General features: G+C 41.2%; 1 protein-coding gene and 1 long non-coding RNA gene across 2 annotated transcripts; both read right to left on the bottom strand.

Moving 5' to 3' along the window:
* Positions 1-8,065: 8,065 nt before the first annotated feature.
* LOC134197015 (uncharacterized) lies at positions 8,066-8,755 on the bottom strand. The gene is made up of 4 exons (XR_009972589.1): positions 8,741-8,755; positions 8,602-8,682; positions 8,245-8,415; positions 8,066-8,182 (listed from the first exon to the last, which is right to left on the bottom strand). It is a non-coding gene; the product is annotated as an uncharacterized LOC134197015 (long non-coding RNA).
* Positions 8,756-9,277: 522 nt separating this feature from the next.
* On the bottom strand, positions 9,278-11,826 carry LOC134197698 (uncharacterized). Its single transcript, XM_062667045.1, has one exon. It carries the CDS (start codon positions 11,824-11,826, stop codon positions 9,361-9,363), a length of 2,466 nt encoding a protein of 821 aa, XP_062523029.1. The 3' UTR covers positions 9,278-9,360.
* Positions 11,827-18,522: the final 6,696 nt, after the last annotated feature.

Genomic DNA, 18,522 nt, shown 5'->3' with positions numbered 1-18,522 from the left:
TGGCTGTTTGTATTTGCTAGTCTGAAAAGAACTGCTCTAGCTGTTGTAGGGTGCCAATACGGTCTCGCCCACGCATTTCTCACGCCTCCGCCCACGCATTTCTCACGCCTCCTCCCTGCAATGTTTTTGACGATACTCACGCAGTGATTGTTCAAAGGGAACGGTCTGAGACGTGAAAATGGCTCGCTAGATTTGATACTTTTATGGAGATGTAGTTTCTTGCTGAGTTTCGTGGCTGTTTACGAGCAATTTGTGTAGAACTCTGTAACACGCACGTTTCCTGGCAACCATTTGCCACCAAGTCTGATATCCAACACCTGGCTGCTCTGTAATTCAACCTAGCTAAGTCAGACAGTCACTGCACATGTTTCTACACAGTCGACCTGGCAAGTGCGTTATTTGCGTAGGCGAGGTCAAAATTTATTTTCTAATATCCGGGGATTATGCGCTTGCTGCAGAGGAGACGCCTGATCGTTTTAGCAAAAACGAGGACCGTTACAACTAGCAACGTGTGCTGAAACTATGGATATTGTTAAATATCTGTCATTTCTACGAGTTTGACTGGAATCAGCTGCGTTTCAGATGGGAAGGAGCGCGAACACCTCCGGGGGGAGGTATTTCTGTTTGAAATCGCATGTAACAAGTAGAAGACACGAATTAACGTTACTGGTGATTTTATGATGTTGTGTGCACTGGCGTTTTTCGCCAATTCAGGTGTAGCAAAGCGCGCATACGAGCACTTCCAGTAGAGAGAGATTTGTTCGTCTCAAGAGAAGGTCTAGTACACCTAAAAGCATACAATCATATACAACATTATGTTACTCCAATTCATGTAGGGAATAACTTCTGGCTCCTCCGTCCACAGTTGAGCCTCAGTTCTACCTGTTTCTAGGCCCACAGGTACAACTTTCTCCTCGTATCGCTTCTGCGATTCAACGGAGAGACTTTTAGACTTCTGTTCCATAATCTCTATTCTAAGAATTAGCTTTATCGCACTCGACCATCAGACTAAGAAATCACGGCAAATTCGCGAATTCACCGATAAAATTTGGTTTAAATCTTTCGCAATTTTAGTACACTGTCGCCGTACTATCTAACACACAGTCGAACGTCCTTGAAATGTTGTACAAGCCGCCGTCGCAAAGAGAGATACCTGCGGAGGACATGATCTTGCCCCTAAAATGGCGGCAAATACGGGTACTACGGGGAACGCCTACTCCACGCCCCCGCACACACTATCTCTATAATACAATTACAAAAGTGCAAAATTCTCGGGTATTTAATTAATTAACTACTACTAGCTACTACTATGTCAAATTTATTAACAGATAACACTAGACAATTAAAATGACAGCATATGATGTGTACGCAATATTCATTAATTAAGCATAATCTAGTTGATATAAACACATACATGAAATAATCTCTACACACTTCAATATTCATTACAAATCCTAGAGTTTTACATGCAAACAACATAATAATTACTATTCTTACTCAAGATGTATATAAATAGTATAGATGGATGATGATGACATGTTCATAACTCTGCTTAGCTATTATTGAGGCAATCCAGATTTAGAGCTACCGTTAGTTTAATTTAAATTAAGTTAATTATGTTAACGGCTCTCAGTTGGTGGTATCAGTACTGCGTTGTTGACACGTACGGTACAGGTATATATCTTATATGCATCTTGATTGATATATACAGTCAATATTGATAAATAAATACAGTCCATATTGATTGATATACACAGTCAATATTGATTGATATACACAGTCAATATTGATTGATATATGCATTCAATATTTATTGATATATGCAGTCAATATGTATTGATATATGCAGTCAATGTTTATTGATATATACCGTCAATATTTATTGATATATATATATATATATATATATATATATATATATATATATATATATATACAGTGAATATTGATTGATATATGCAGTCAATATTTATTGACATATGTAGTCAATATTGATTGATATACACAGTCAATATTGATTGATATACACAGTCAATATTGATTGATATACGGAGTCAATATTGATTGAAATATGCAGTCAATATTTATTGATATATGCAGTCAATTTTTATTGATATACACAGTCCAGTCAATATTTATTGATATATACAGTCAATATTTATTGATATATTAGTCAATATTTATTGATATATGCAGTCAATATTTATTGATATATACAGACAATATTTATTGATATACACAGTCAATATTTAGTGATATACACATTCAATATTTATTGATATATTAGTCAATATTTATTGATATATGCAGTCAATATTGATTGATATACACAGTCAATATTTATTGATATATGCAGTCAATATTGTATTGATATATGCAGTCAATATTTATTGACATATGTAGTCAATATTTAGTGATATACACAGTCAATATTGATTGATATATGCAGTCAATATTGATTGATATACACAGTCAATATTGATTGATATATGCAGTCAATATTTATTGATATATGCAGTCAATATTTAGTAATATACACAGTCAATATTTATTGATATATTAGTCAATATTTATTGACATATGTAGTCAATATTTATTGATATACACAGTCAATATTTATTGATATATGCAGTCAATATTGATTGATATACACAGTCAATATTGATTGATATATGCAGTCAATATTGATTGATATATGCAGTCAATATTTAGTAATATACACAGTCAATATTTATTGACATATCAGTCAATATTTATTGATATATGCAGGCAATATTGATTGATATATGCAGTCAATATTGATTGATATATACATGTATTCTTGTTTGTTACAAGCTGTAGAGAGTCTAGAGGATGGATGAAGCAGGACCTGCGGTGGTTGATTCTCCTGCCTTACATCAAGATCTGTCAGAAGAGGAAGCACTAGTGGCTTATTTTCAGCTGGGCTATACTAATGCTCAGATTTGTTCTGTCTTGGAACATTGCCATGGTCTGATATTGACACTAGATCAAGTAAAGAAACGTCTAGTCAAACTTGGACTACGAAGGCGACAACCTGGTGCTGAAGTCCCTCTTGCAGATGTTGAAACATCTATTCAAGTAATTTGTTAATTAAATGGAGACTAAATACATTTGACGTACTAAAGTCCAATTGTGAATTTCAGAACCTGGAAAATTAAAAAGTGCAGAGTACAGTAGACTTTTATCAGGGACACTAAAGGAGATGTCTTTTACTATCCCTGTTAGTAGTAATGTGCTATTAAATGACTTCATTTAATAGTGCTTTCCTATGGTGTCTGCATATCATAATGGGACTTTATAAGCTTTGTGAGAAAACGAGTCTTGTATCATTGTAACGGTATATCCTCCTGTCTGCCTGTTTGTTTGTCTATTTGTTGCTTTTTTGCAAAATGGCAAACAGTAGCTGTATTTAAACAGTGATCAATATAACCAATTGATCATTGATTTGAAATAGCCAATGCCATCGGCCATTGGCTGACAAAAAATGGCAATTGGCCGGTATCAGTAGACCACAGCCTGACATTTTGCTTTAGAACAGTTTCCATGATTGACATTGATTTGAAAACGTACAGCAGCTACATGCACTTCTGGCGTTTGCATTTGTCTGACTGTGGATTGAGTATGAGTTTTCAAGTAGATCTAGTTGCTGCTCAGTTGTATCCAGCTGATGCTCCATTAATTAATTGACTCATGATCACCAACCATTCCACGTTGCAGGGGATGGCAACTGCTTCTTCCGCATTCTGATGTCGTTTAACTTTTATTTGCAAGGACTGTTGAGTTTCGTTTGGTTTAAACCGTTACCTTGCCATGCTTGGCTATAACTGTTTTAGCATTGCTGTATTTTAAGTAGGGCCTAAGAAGTAATGGAGATATTGGCTCTTCATATAGTCATGTATATTCTATCACTTACGTGTTACGTATCATACTATGTTGTGTGAGACCAAATCTCACGCTACTGAGCAATCTTTGTCAATTGCTTAGTTAGTAATACAGCTTTTAAAATTGCTAATTGAAAGTTACTTTACTGGCTGAAATACAATAAATAGGTAACTTCTTGTGCCCCATAATTTTGAGCTACTGATCAAGACAAGCAGTCGTGGGATCCTGACTGCATTAATATTAACAATAATTAATTAAACAAAAGCTGTACATTAGAAATAGATATTTGTACAAATCTGTGCAGTTCTTTTCTATAAATAGTTACTGATGTCATATACTGAATCAGAATGGCCGATTAAGTGTATCAATGGCTGGTCAAAATTAAATTTGATCTGACATTTGTCAGGCTGATGAGAAAAAATTATATTGATTTTTGCATTATAAGTGTTTGGTCTTGATGACTGGTGTCTTCTGGTGATGGTATTGACCTTGTTGGACAGTATGGCATGTGTACATGTTTGTCTACTTGTCTATAAGTCAATTCCTTTTCTATGATTTTGAGACATATATTTCTGAAGGCAATTTATGTGCCTTCTCAAACCACTTGTACAGCGATATAATTGTCATCAGTGTATGTGAAAGTAACATAGAGATAAAGTGAACAGTAGCATGGGAAGTCGTACAGTAGAATGCAAGCTCAACACAGTATAATGATATTATGGAAACTGCAACAATATCCGTGCAAATCAATGGTTTCAAATTGACTTAAAAAGAACACGATTTGGTATAGAATGTACATTCTTGACACGACAATACACAAAAACGGTCTTGAAAGTTGTCTCATTGTTGAAGATGTTCTACAGGGAAGCACAGTGTGGTTGAAGCTGAATAAGAAAATTTGTTGCTAGAGAGTCCTTCTGTGTATGCTAAGTTAACAGTATTATTGTATTGGCTATACTAGCACTTAGCACTCTATTCAATTATACACTTGTTGTATGCTAAGCTCAGAGTATGGTATAAGGTAATTGTTAATGTAAACAGCAGATAACCAGAGGTTGCATATAGTTTATAAGTATGAAAATGGTATTCATTTATGCAAAATTAATTGGTTACAGTTGAGATCTTTGCTCAATATCCATTGCTGATGTTGGATGGACGATTGGTTTAATAGTGCATATATTGATCACATGAAATGATAAAGTGGCACATTCTGTGTTATGTGTTGGTTGTCTTCTACATATAGATACCCGTAATACATCTACAGTCATAATAAGCTAGGTTTAGCTATATCAATCAAACATATGGTTATTTTTAGCTTGAACGTGAAACATCTGGACAGCATATTGGGTACTGCACAATGCAGGCACGACTCAAACTGAACACATAATTTGCATGTACCAACGTGTTGCAATTTTGATTGTGCTGCCGTGTACAGTGACAGTGATGTAGCTGTGTGTTGTTTTAGAGATACTGTCATGATGCTATGTGCAGTTACTGACCCAGATGGTGTTCAGGAGAGACGTGGTAGGAAATTGAAGCGCCGTGTATACAGGAATAAAGTACTGTGAGCCATTGTATCCTTTTTATTGATCAGTGATTAGTTGGTAACTTGCAGGGACTCAATTACCTGTGGCATATGGACGGATACGACAAATTAAAACCATATGGTTTTGCTTGTCATGCTTGCATTGATGGGTAGGTGCTCTACTGATTATCAAACAGCACTGTTTCATTGAGTATTTCTTACTACTAAGGTTTTCCCGTCAAATCCTGTAGTTGCATGTTGCTACAACTAACAATCAACCTGCTGTCAGTGCTGGGTACTTTCTTGCTTGCATCGAAGCTCTTGGAGGTACGTAGCCTCTTGATACCTAAATGAGCATCCTAATACCAGTTCCTTTATGTACAGTGTAGTAGGTTGCCCTAAGATTATAAGAGCAGATAGAGGAACAGAATATGGAACTGTTGCTTCTTTACAGTGAGTGTTCAGACATGATTGCGAACATGAGTTTTCTGGCAAAAAAGCATTCATGTATGGACCATCAACTGCCAATCAGGTTAACGGCATTGTTCAAAGTTAAGCACGTCATCTGTGCTTATGACATTGAATTATATTTATTAGAGGATAGAGGCATGGTGGGGCAACTGAAAACATTGGAGCACAGTGGTGGACTGATTTTTAACGTAGGCCTCTGCAGCCTCCAGGGCTTCAATGGAAACAGGAAACCTGTGTCTATTTACTCCTACATTAATAAACATTAGAGATAAGTTTACAAGTACACATTCAGTCACATTACTAGCAATGACAACTTACCTTCAGCTTCAGGTGCAAAGTACAAAATGTCAGGAATCCCACCTGGTGCTTCAGCACACTGCAATGGTCTTGTTTGATGAGCATTCCATTCTCATGCTATCCCATCAAGTTCTCTTTGAAGTACTGACATGAAACAGTATCTCAAGCAATCAAGCTGCATGGTGTTGGAACCATCAAAGAGTCCCTGACTCTGTAAGTCCTGATGAAGTCTCAGATTCAACGTTCAACATGTAAGTGATTATGAATAGATTCTCACCTTAAAAAGAAGCCTGATCCTGTCCCGCCGGAATTTTCTGCTTTGGCAGAGCATGTGATGGAAGAACATGGGTGGCAAAAGCCTTCCTCTGCATTTGCAGCTAAGGAACTGTACTTGAACTTATTGCAGGCAATTGAAGTGTAGTGTGCGTACGTGCACGTGCGTGCATGTGTGTGTGTGTGTGTGTGTGTGTGTGTGTGTGTGTGTGTGTGTGTGTGTGTGTGTGTGTGTGTGTGTGTGTGTGTGTGTGTGTGTGTGTGTGTGTGTGTGTGTGTGTGTGTGTGTGTGTGTGTGTGTGTGTGTGTGTGTGTGTGTGTGTGTGTGTGTGTGTGTGTGTGTGTGTGTGTGTGTGTGTGTGTGTGTGTGTGTGTGTGTGTGTGTGTGTGTGTGTGTGTGTGTGTGTGTGTGTGTGTGTGTGTGTGTGTGTGTGTGTGTGTGTGTGTGTGTGTGTGTGTGTGTGTGTGTGTGTGTGTGTGTGTGTGTGTGTGTGTGTGTGTGTGTGTGTGTGTGTGTGTGTGTGTGTGTGTGTGTGTGTGTGTGTGTGTGTGTGTGTGTGTGTGTGTGTGTGTGTGTGTGTGTGTGTGTGTGTGTGTGTGTGTGTGTGTGTGTGTGTGTGTGTGTGTGTGTGTGTGTGTGTGTGTGTGTGTGTGTGTGTGTGTGTGTGTGTGTGTGTGTGTGTGTGTGTGTGTGTGTGTGTGTGTGTGTGTGTGTGTGTGTGTGTGTGTGTGTGTGTGTGTGTGTGTGTGTGTGACATTTAGACGTTGTCTGGTCTTATGATATGATTGTAATTCATACAAGAATCAGCGTGGTTGCTGATTTTATGAACCGATGCATAAAATCAATAGAAAGATACACAATCTCATACATTAGTCTAGTCTACAGAATTGGCATAGAATATTCATGATGACTGTACATTAGTACATTATATATAATTTTTTAAGCTTTTAAATTGCATCCTGAGCCTTGAAGAGGAGTTTTATTACCTCAGTCATTGATGGCCTCTTCTTTGGTTTGTACTGTAGGCAGGCCTTTGCCACATCTTGTAAAGGCGCATCCAACATGTACATGGATGGTGGCAGTTTCTTTTGTTGCAGAGTGGCAAACATATCCATCATGTTGAGCATTCTTCCCCAGCTGTATTTTTCTGTCATAATTTCTACCAAGATGGTTCCAAAGGCCCACACATCATTGGGGGTCCCAAACTCTCGTGTAAATGACTCTGGGGTGATATGCATAGGTGTTCCTGCTAGCATCACCTTACAGAGCTGGGTACTGCCGTCCCGTACCTGTGTCAGGCCCATGTCACACAGATAGGTATGCAAAGAAGGAAGGCCAACCTATTCAAAATCGTATTGTTTTAACTTTATGTTTCTAATTATTAAACACAAAATGAATTCTGCGACCAGAATGTTTGCAGGCTTCAAATCTCTATGGAGAAATGGAGGTTCCCGTGAATGCATGAACTGCAATCCGTAGCAGCATTGCTCGATGATGCTTAACTTGTCGTCGACAAGTAGTGGTGTTTTCTAAATGCAAATGTTAGACAAAACAGTAAGCTAAGTTTAAAAGAAAATACAACATGTCCAGTGCACCTTACATGGAGTATATCATGCAGACTCCCAGACTGAATATAGTTCATTATAAGCAGAATGTTGTGCTCACTTACATGGTATCCCATTAGCATCACGATATTGGGATGACGAAGATGCCTGTGTGACAAAATTTGTCCCAATTCTTAACTAACAGTCTATACACAATTGACTGAGCTTACAATAGTGCTGTAATGTCCCGTAATGCAGTTGCTTTCTCCTCTTCACCTGTAATATTGATCTTTTTTACTGCAACAGATGTACCAGCATATGTTGCAAGGTGGATAGTTCCAAAGCCACCTCTTCCAATACACTTGCTCAGCTTCAGCAACTTCAAATTTGCTACTTCTGGGCTATAGAACCAAAGACAAGTGATCAGTATGTACCTTGTTGCAATCCTGTAAAAGTTCTGCATGATCAAACATTGATACTGTCATTTGCTCACTGGTACATTGCAATGAACTTGGAAGACTACTCTTTACAGTGCATAGCATCCTTATGCTACTCTAAAAGTTTCACATTATCATATTGAAACTCACTCCTTTCACTTTGAAATGAGATAGCTGTGTCAGCTGCCTTAGTAGTTGTGATTTCTGCCGAGTGCAGGTGCTGATTTCGACCTATATAGTAATCATACATGTTGATAGATAGTATTCAACACCGGTAACTACACCATACCGAGATCACTCCCTTCTTCAGTCTTGCCCTTCATAACCTAGGTTCCAATGATTAATTAACAGATAAAACAAACTCCTACCATCTAGCTGATTAATACATTGAACCTTCACAACATAGAACTTGCACTTTGATGGGGCAATATTGTGCTTGTGAAGGTATTCCTCAAGTGTCCAAGGAATACCTTCAATTAGACCAGATATCTTCTGGCCTTTGGCATTGCCAAGGAAGAATTCCCCGTTGTCAGCAGGAAACAAGGAATTACGACCTTGTTGTAGCACTTGCTCTGCAGTTGCTGTCCTTCCCTCAGATAGGCATACTGGCGCAGGAACATCTCTTGTCTGGATACATTTATCCACAGACTTAAGTGCACCAACAGCAATCTGACAAAGAAAACGTCACACACGCACACACACACACACACACACACACACACACACACACACACACACACACACACACACACAGCAAATAGACAGACAGGCAGATCGACAGACAGACAGCCAGCCAGCCAGCCAGCCAGCCAGCCAGACAGACAGAATCAAGTTTATTGTCAACAATCTTCACTACTACAAACAGTTATTGTTAAAATGAAATGTTCTACTTGTAGTCCGAGACTATTGCTAATGAGTAAAACACTGAATGTCTCTATCTACTCCCAAAACACTGTCATCTCCTAATGAGCGCACAGAAAGCCTTGACAGCTTCCGCAAAATCACTCTGCTGTTGCATTTTTGAAGAGTAATAGACAGTCTTTTCCTCCAGAAGGTTTTAAACTCTACCGCAATTCTTCTTCCATCAAAGCCTCTCGCCTTCTTCCCCAGTTCATTCATCAGCTCGTCAGCCTTTAAGCCCCATCTGCCGAAGTGTTCAAAGACGAGTGGGACAACTATAGGCTTCGATCCATCCGCAAGCGATTCCTCTGAGTATTTTTTTGACTTTGCTGCCTCTCGTTTAGCTGCTGCATGGCCACCTTCTCTGGCTGCACCTTTAATAATGTCTTTGCTCCAAGGGTGAGCTATCGAAACATCACATTCTTTTGTGATCCCAGTGTCAGTGTCGTAAAGCGTGATGTCAGGCCGGTTTTCGTTGTCTACAAATCGCTGTCTCGGTTCTATTTGATGGGGAATGAGTAAATCGCTTAGGCAATCACTCCATGCAGACACTATGGAGTTATGCGTCCACACAGGTCCACCTCCATATTTACATGTCAAAAGGTGGTAGCCCTCGCGATCCAGCTCAGTTCCACAGTCACACGTCTTAAGCAGCCGGCTGAAAGGCAAACCAGCACCCAACCTCATACAAGACGCTACACGAAATTCATTCGGCTTCAGTGCGTTCTTGTCTGAAGTTGGTATTACCTCTAGCCATGCTCCAGCTCCTTTTCCGTGTAAGGACCTGATCCTTGCAACATGTCTCTCTGAGTTCATGCTTTTGATAACTTCTTCTGATCGTTTATGAGAAGCGTCTACCGTCAGGCGATGTTGCAATTTTCTAGGGTATTCTGTCATCTGCTCTAAGGTGTGAAACTGCTCGTCATCATCTGCACCCGACTTGGGTGGTAGTTTTGCCACCAATGTACGAATAAGTTGTCCTGTATTGCTACCTTCAATAAACCGTTCTAAACGATCTTTCAGAGGTGGAAATCTCAATGGCAGTTCTTTCAAAGAGTGTGCCCATGACGCCAGAAATGCTAGGTGAGCCATCTTCTGAGTTGATGATAAGCCAAATCCGCCGAACCCGACCTTCAGAGTGGCCTGGCTCCATCCGGTGTCATCCAATTCGTTCAAACCAACCATGTCAGTGAAAGTAGCCCTTGTAAGGTGGTCATGACAAACAGCTGCATGCAGTAACCTGTCAGGTGGCACAGTCCTAGCCAAAAAATTCAGCCTGGGGACATGACAATGTCTGAGCAAAAGGAGGCCACACTGAGGGTCGTCAAGTTCAAGTAGCTTTGAACACAACGAGCTGCCCATGTTAGCCACAGCCAGGCACCTAGACTGAACATAATCATGATTGCCTACAGGTGACCCCAACACGTCGATTCCATCTTTGCTAACTGGGACACCAGCGCTGAAATTATCAGGAGCAGTGGGAAAATACAATTTGCATTTTTCATCTTTGATTTCTAGACCGATCTCAGAAAGGGATGCCTTCAAATCCAAAAGGACTGCTAAAGCATCTTTTGGTGGTCCCAGAACATAGACATCATCCAGATATGCCAAAAGCGTAATGCCCGGGTGGTTATTCTGAATAACTGTTACAATGGGGTGTAATGCTGCCGAGAACAAAACTGGTCCAAGGGGGTCACCCTGATGGACACCTTCTTCTGACTGCAATTTCACCGTCCCCTGACCGTTGACATATATCAAAGTACTTGGTCTATCATACATTTGTCTCACATGGGCATAGATTTCAGGAAAGTTCTTCTTTGATTCTTTGAGTATGCTATCCCTTGATACCGAGTTAAAGGCGTTTTTTACATCCGTAGAGAGAACTGAACAGTCGGGATTGCTCTCCATGAGAAACGAAATGTGGTGTATCAATAACTCTGCCCCACCACGTGTAGCAATGCCATGTTGTATGGGGGAAAAGTAGGAGCAGAAAGATTCATTCAGCTGAATACACAGAGCCTTAGCTGTAATTCTCCTGATAGCTTCACCGATGGCAATGGGTCTTACATCAGAATTTACTTTTGGTAAGGCAATGAGTCGAGATGCTGTCAGAAGTGGCAGAACTGAATCCGGAACTTTACCATCTGCAATGAGCGAGCACACTCCATAGAACAAGTTACAAGTCAAATCATTCTCCAGGAGCCCACGAAGATGTTCATATCGCCAACCAGAAGGCCCTGCTCCACTTCCTCTGGGTGCCTTCCTTATGGCCTCAAAATAAGCTTCCTTCTTTAAAGAAAAAGGATGCTCTGATTTCTCTTGCTCGTGAAAATCATCGTGAGACAACTGAGATGTCCTTCGCTTAGGATGTTTGCTTGAGAGCTTGCTTACAGTGTCATCAGTAGTAGGAGCAAGACCCTGACTAGTCAAAATTTGTGAAGCTCGAGACATCTCACCACACTGAATCAGACGCATAGCAGCCTTCTTTCTCTGATCTGGGCCTGAGGTAGAGCGAGATCTATTGACAGACAGACAGACAGACAGACAGACAGACAGACACTTTATTCCTCATCCAGCTCTACTTGTGCATATGCTAGGAATTTGTGAAAGTCAACCAGTGCTTGCAAACAACAAGGTCATAGATTAACTAATGAGCTTGGCCTTGAATGTCAAAGTCAAATAGTCTATCTAAATCACCAAACAAGGGCTGTGAACACTACTAGATCTTGTGAACAAAATATGGACGAAATAGGGGCTGTGAACAAAATAGGGGCTGTAAACAAAATAGGGGCCGCGAACTAGCAGCCTCTATTTTGTTCACGGGTACTATTTTGTTCGCGTGAAAATCGACAAAATAGGCAACTTGCTGCCCAGAACAAGGTTACTTTTCTCTATTTCTATGTAGTTTGCCGTGTCTAGAGCACATTTGCTAGGAGAAAAGAAATTTGTGACACGAAAACGCGAGTAGAGAGGAAGAAATGTGCGTGAACAAAATAGGGGCCGTGAACAAAATAGGAGCTGCTACGAAGGGTTTAGAACGCTTAAACAAAATAGTACCCGGTAAACAAAATAGGAGCAAATATGAACAAAATAGGGCCGTGAACAAAATAGTACCTGTGAACAAAATAGGGGCTGTACACATGTGACTATCGTTTGGAAGCCTAGCTGCCACTTCCACCTGCTGCTACATGCTGCTTACAGTTGCGTGTAGTTGAACATGTACGACTATGTTCAACGGCGCGGCGTCCTGTCTGACTCTCTGTGCAAACACGTGGGCTTTTATAATTACTAATTAGGTTAAGTCATGGCAAGTGCAAAGACGCTAGAAAGTTCCATTGGTACCATCTATAGAGGCAGCATGGTAAATGGTTTCATTTTGTGTACTCCAGGTGTGCTAGTGTATGTTCGAGAAACGGAGAAACCGTGGGAAAACGCGGATATCTTGAACACGTGAGCGTTTGAACACGTGAGCGCATAGAAAGGTGAAAGTACCAGACCCGGCGGTTACAGATAAGTAGACTAGACGCGACAAAACAAAATAGCAGTGGTGTGTTGGCATGTCACTAGTTCTAGTAAACACTCTGTCTAGAGCACCGTGTACAATGTGCAATTATAATTGAAAGTCACCGCTAGTGGCAAAATCTAATTACTTTTGTCATCAACATTATCAGAGTTGTCTGTAACAAAGACTTCTTGTCGTCTGACGACTTCTACTCTTCGCTTTAGCTCTAGATTCCTAGCTCGGCTGAAACGACACCGACACAGTGTCACGGGTGGTTGAAATATATCCCAATGATCCAGCTCGATTAAGCCTGGTTCACAATATGACGCCGACGCTCAGTTGAGCGTCAAACTTCAAAGAAACCGCCTCGACATCGGCGGCATCCTTGATGTTGACGCTGACATCGACGCTGGAATAGAATTCATTTCTATTGACGACGTCGACGTCGACGTCGGCGTCAATATTGTGAACCAGGCTTTAGATGCCTCAGTAGAATATTTCGACGGTTTGCATACGCTCGACTTCCATCTGCTGGGTGGGAATTGTTGACATCTAGAAAGTACAGCTAGCGTATACGATCGCGACGCAACATTCTCACAGCATATCTCGCTCTCTACCTAGAGTAGATCGGCGTCGACTGCTGCCCTATTTTGTGTAAAAAAAGTTTGTCTCGCTAGGTATTCATCGCTAGTCATGATCACAGATCAGTACATTGTATAGTCTACCCCCAGTTTTCTTCAATTTTCAAACACACTTTAGTACAATGTCTACTGCAACACTATATCTAGCTGGGAATACAGCAGCACAGTAGGCAAAGTATTCGAATAGTCAACGCATGAGTTCAAGTCACATAACTGAACACTCGTACCTGGCGTCACGTTCCGCCCGCAGATGTTGTTCTCTCTTCTCATGATTCCTTCGCATTTCGTTCTTCTCTCTTTCCGCATTCGTTCGCATTTCGGTCTTCTCTCTATCCGACTGCTGCGTCGCACACAAAAATTCCAGTGATGTCTCAGTATAGTAGTAGACACAGCAGACTACTACTTACACATATCAAAAAAATGAGAATGATGACGATGGCAGCAATAAAACAGGTGACGGTGACTGCATATGCGTTAGTGCCGTCTCCACTCATTCCAACAGTAAGTGTAGCGTGGGAATAGGGACTTTGTCAACTACAGTATCTAAATAATTATAGAGAGCTGTCTAGTGGGCAAAATAGAAAATTGAATTAGCTCAATGGCGTCTGCTAAACACAATGTAAACACTCACAATCTCGTATACTAGCATCTCATATCTAGATATATGTAGCTGCAGAAATGCTACTGACAAAAGCCTACGTGCATACGAACGAGGAGATCTTTGCTTGTGGCTCTGAAATGTCAGTGACTGGGCTGCATGTCTGTCGTATTTCGTACGTAGCTAGAGATGTACAAAGCAAGGAGTTTTGGCAAGCAAAGAGTTTTGGCAAAACAGCTAGGTAAACAAACATGATATCTAATTGCTTTCAATACTCCTAAAAACGATCGAAACGAGATTTCTAGAGTAAGCAGCTTATCAGTATGCGTTAGTCTCGTTTATGCAGTTACAGACTGTAGCCTATTTGAAGAACTACTGCATGTAGAAGGAAGTTCTTTCCCGTAGCTGCTGCACGTACGTACACAAGTAATACGACATTCGATAAAAGGTGCGAATGACGTCAGAATGGCCGCTACGGTATCTGGATTTGACCAAATAGCGACGTGTCTAGATATTTTGTGGCCTGCTGTATGCATGAAGGGTTACGAAGCGACGTGTCAATGGAAGCTGCAGGTAGAGTTTTCGCTAACGAGTTGCATGTGTTTTGCCATAAACCACTGCCAGAGGCGTAACCAGCCATGTTAGCGAACTCCTTTGGTAAACAAAAAGCACGTGCTAAAACACGTGGAGGAGAGGACTGGGTACGAGTCTAGTAAATTATGTGACCAGGGCTCTGAATGTGACTGTTTGCAGCAGTAACTGCGGTCAGATCACGCCAATAGAAAAGTTGTAACCTTAGTTGACTACACTTAATTTTAATTATGCTTCTATTTCAGTGTTAGTTCAAATATATTGGTACAAATACATTAATTAGTTAGGATTGTCTTTAGACCTCTATATCTGGTAATAGCATATCTAGACCTTTTAGTCACCTTGCAAACGCATGCAACCCTAAATTTTTTATTTGACTGTAAAACACAAATGTTGGCAAACATACACACACACACACACACAAACACACACACACACACACACACACACACACACACACACCCACACACACACACACACACACACACACACACACACACACACACACACACACACACACACACACACCACCCACACACACACACACACACACACACACACACACACACACACACACACACACACACACACACACACACACACACACAGATACCGCTTGATATCATATCTAGGTAGAGTTTAGATCTAATCCAGCAAAGTTTTGCTCTCCACTGCCGTGGTTAATTCGATCAATAGACTGTACACGTGCCACAAACTAGAATCTCGACAGCGCGTACCGGTAAGTTACCGACCCATTGCACCACTACTGTATACGTAGACTCCTACGTATATAGTTGTATGCTTGAGAACCTTTACCAAACAGTACCTGTCACACGATATCCCAACGTAAGCATCAGCTTCTCTTTCGTGTAAAGCGATTTCTTACAAGGAATGCGTTGATTCCGTCTCTGCATTCATGGCAGAGCTAGGCCATTGAGAGGCGATCGATGCAAGACTTCATTCTGCGACAGTTGCGTGTCACTAGCTAGGCTACGTACAGTATTTATCTAGCTGGGGCTTAGAGATTAATTCAGGTTTAGAAATACCAGCTTTCTTCAATTTTCAAACACACTTTAGTACAATTTCTACAGCAACACTATATCTAGCTAGGTATACAGCAGCACATTAGACAAATTATTTTGAATAGTCAATGCATGAGTTCAAGTCACATAACTGAACAACTTGGCCCAGATTTCGACTGCAGATTTTTTTATCTCATTTTGCATTTGAATTTCGGCTTTCTCTATCCGCCTCTCTCCTCTCATGATTCCTTCGCATTTCGTTCCTCTCTCTTTCCGCATTCGTTCGCATTTCGGTCTTCTCTCTATTCGACTGCTGCGTTACACACAAAAATTCCAGTGATGTCTCAGTATAGTAGTAGACACATCAGACTACTACTTACCGATATAAAAAAAAAGACAATAAGGGTGATGGCAACAATAAAACAGGCGACGGTGACTGCATATGCGGTAGTGACGTCTCCACTCATTCCAACAGTAAGTGTAGTGTGGGAATGGGGACTTTGTCAACTACAGTATCTAAATATAGAGAGCTGCCTAGTGGGCAAAATAGAAAATTGAATTAGCTCAATGACGTCTGCTAGACACAATGTAAACACTCACAATATCGTATACTAGCATCTCATATCTAGATATATGTAGCTGCAGAAATGCTACTGACAAAAGCCTACGTGCATACGAGCGAGGAGATCTTTGCTTGTGGCTCTCAAAATGTCAGTGACTTGGCTGCATGCGTCTCGCATTTCGTAGCTAGAGATGTACGAAGCAAAGAATTTGGCAAACAGCTAGGTAAACAAAAATGATATCTAATTACTTTCGGTACTCCTAAAAACGATCGAAATGAGGTTTCTAGAGACCTACAAGTAGCTTACCAGTATGCGTTTGTCTCGTTCATGCAGATAATTACAGACTGTTTGAGGAACTACCGCATGTAGAAGGAAGTTCTTTCCCGTAGCTGCCGTACACAAGTAATAGGACGTTCAATAAGGTGCGAATGACGTCAGAGTGGCCGCTAGGGTATTGGATTTGACCAAATAGCGACGTGTATAAATATTTTGTAGCCTGCTGTATGCATGAAGGGTTACGAAGCAACGTGTCAATGGAAGTTGCAGGTAGAGTTTTCGCTAACGAGTTGTGTTTTGCCGTAAAGCTAGAACCACCGCCAGAGGCGTAACCAGCCATGTTAGCGAACTCGTTTCATAAACAAAAAGCACGTGCTAAAACACGTGGAGCGCGCGCGAGGAGAGGACTGGGTACACGAGTCTAGTAATTACAGTATTCGCCCGTAATAACGGCCTGGGCGTATAGACAAGAAACACTTTTTTCTGGGCGTATACTAGGACATGGGCGTTATTTTGGTCCCAGGCGTCTACATGGTCGCAAAATGCTGTCGTTTGGCCAGTCATCATTCTAAATACTTGAAGACAGAAATACCACAAATGCTTGCAATTATTCATTTGCAAGATCAAAGGTACTGGTTGTAGTAGATTAGATATCTAAACTGCGCATGCGTGGCTGTAGTAGTCTGACATTGTACACGTTGAGTTTCGAGTTCTGTATTACCGTTAGCGGCTAGCGGAATAAAGGAGCTACTTCTATCTGTTTCCATCCTGGTATACTATATTGGCGACGAGGAATACGGATCTGACATTTTCCCGCGCAGGTGATCGGCAAGGATAGCATTAGTCTCGTTCCCAGACTCACGTGAGCCTAGCAGTGTCCGGTTCCCGTATGACACTTTCAGCCTCCCGTGAGTCTGGACTCACCGCGCCTACTTTCACACACTTACTTCACTAAGTGTCAACCCACGTCATAGTCTTGGCACCCCACGTGACTAAATAGTACCTACGTCACAAACTCAATTAGCTTACATCTATGTGACCCAGCAGATTGTGTATCACGCCCAAGCTTCCAAACAGCGCATGGTGACTCTCCACGGTGAGTGAAATTGTTGTCTGAGAAAGATTTGACGTTCAAGAGAGCGTGTGACTTAGCTCAAGCTATGGAGCTAGCCGCAAGGGACACTGCTGAGTTGGCTAGTCATGCACAACCTAGAGAGTCAACCGTCCACCTAGTGTCCACAGCGACAAAGAAAGAGTTCAGGAAACCAACAATGGATAAGGGAGAACAGTGTTATTGTTGTGGTGGTAAACATGATGCGCAGAAATGCTGGCACAAGAAGAGTAAATGCCACCGCTGCACTAAAGTGGGCCACCTCAAACATATGTGCAAGAGCAAGAACAAGACACAGTTGGAGAAAAAGTTGGTAGATTGTAATGAAAGAGAAAAGGACCAAGACACAGCAGAAGATACCGATGAATTTGGAATGTATTACATTCAGAAGGCCCAGGACATTGGTAAAAATCACACCATAAACTGGTCCACACCCAAGTACATGGTGGAAGTGGTTGTCGGGAAAGACCCCATTCAAATAGAGTTAGACACAGGAGCTGTAGTGTTGGTAGCATCTGAACAACTGTTCAATTGCCATCTACGATGGTACTTCTTGGAAAAGACGAATTTGAAACTGGGAGACTACCATGGAAGGCCACTAGAGATAAAAGGAGTAACTCGGGTCCCAGTGCAATATGAAAGACAGAAACGAAACCTACCCTGGTGATTGTTGCTGGAAATCGGCCAGCACTGTTGGGCAGAAATTGGCAGGAAGTGATACACATTAACTGGCCTAGGATATGCAACGTTGACATAAAAGGGGAAGCGCGGACCAAAGACACAGAGGTGGAGGAGATCATTGAGCGACACCAGGCAGTGTTCAAAGATGGATACAGCGTCATCAAGGATTTCAAGGCAACAATACAT

The sequence above is a fragment of the Corticium candelabrum genome, chromosome 22 (assembly GCF_963422355.1).
Source record: "Corticium candelabrum chromosome 22, ooCorCand1.1, whole genome shotgun sequence".
Lineage (NCBI taxonomy): Eukaryota > Metazoa > Porifera > Homoscleromorpha > Homosclerophorida > Plakinidae > Corticium > Corticium candelabrum.
Note: the sequence above shows the minus strand (reverse complement) of the source record. Positions and strands in the feature narration are given on the sequence as shown.

What these genes read in the sequence shown, in the direction of transcription:
- LOC134197698 (XM_062667045.1), bottom strand. Translation starts at nt 11,826, where the DNA reads ATGCGTCTGATTCAGTGTGGTGAGATGTCTCGAGCTTCACAAATTTTG.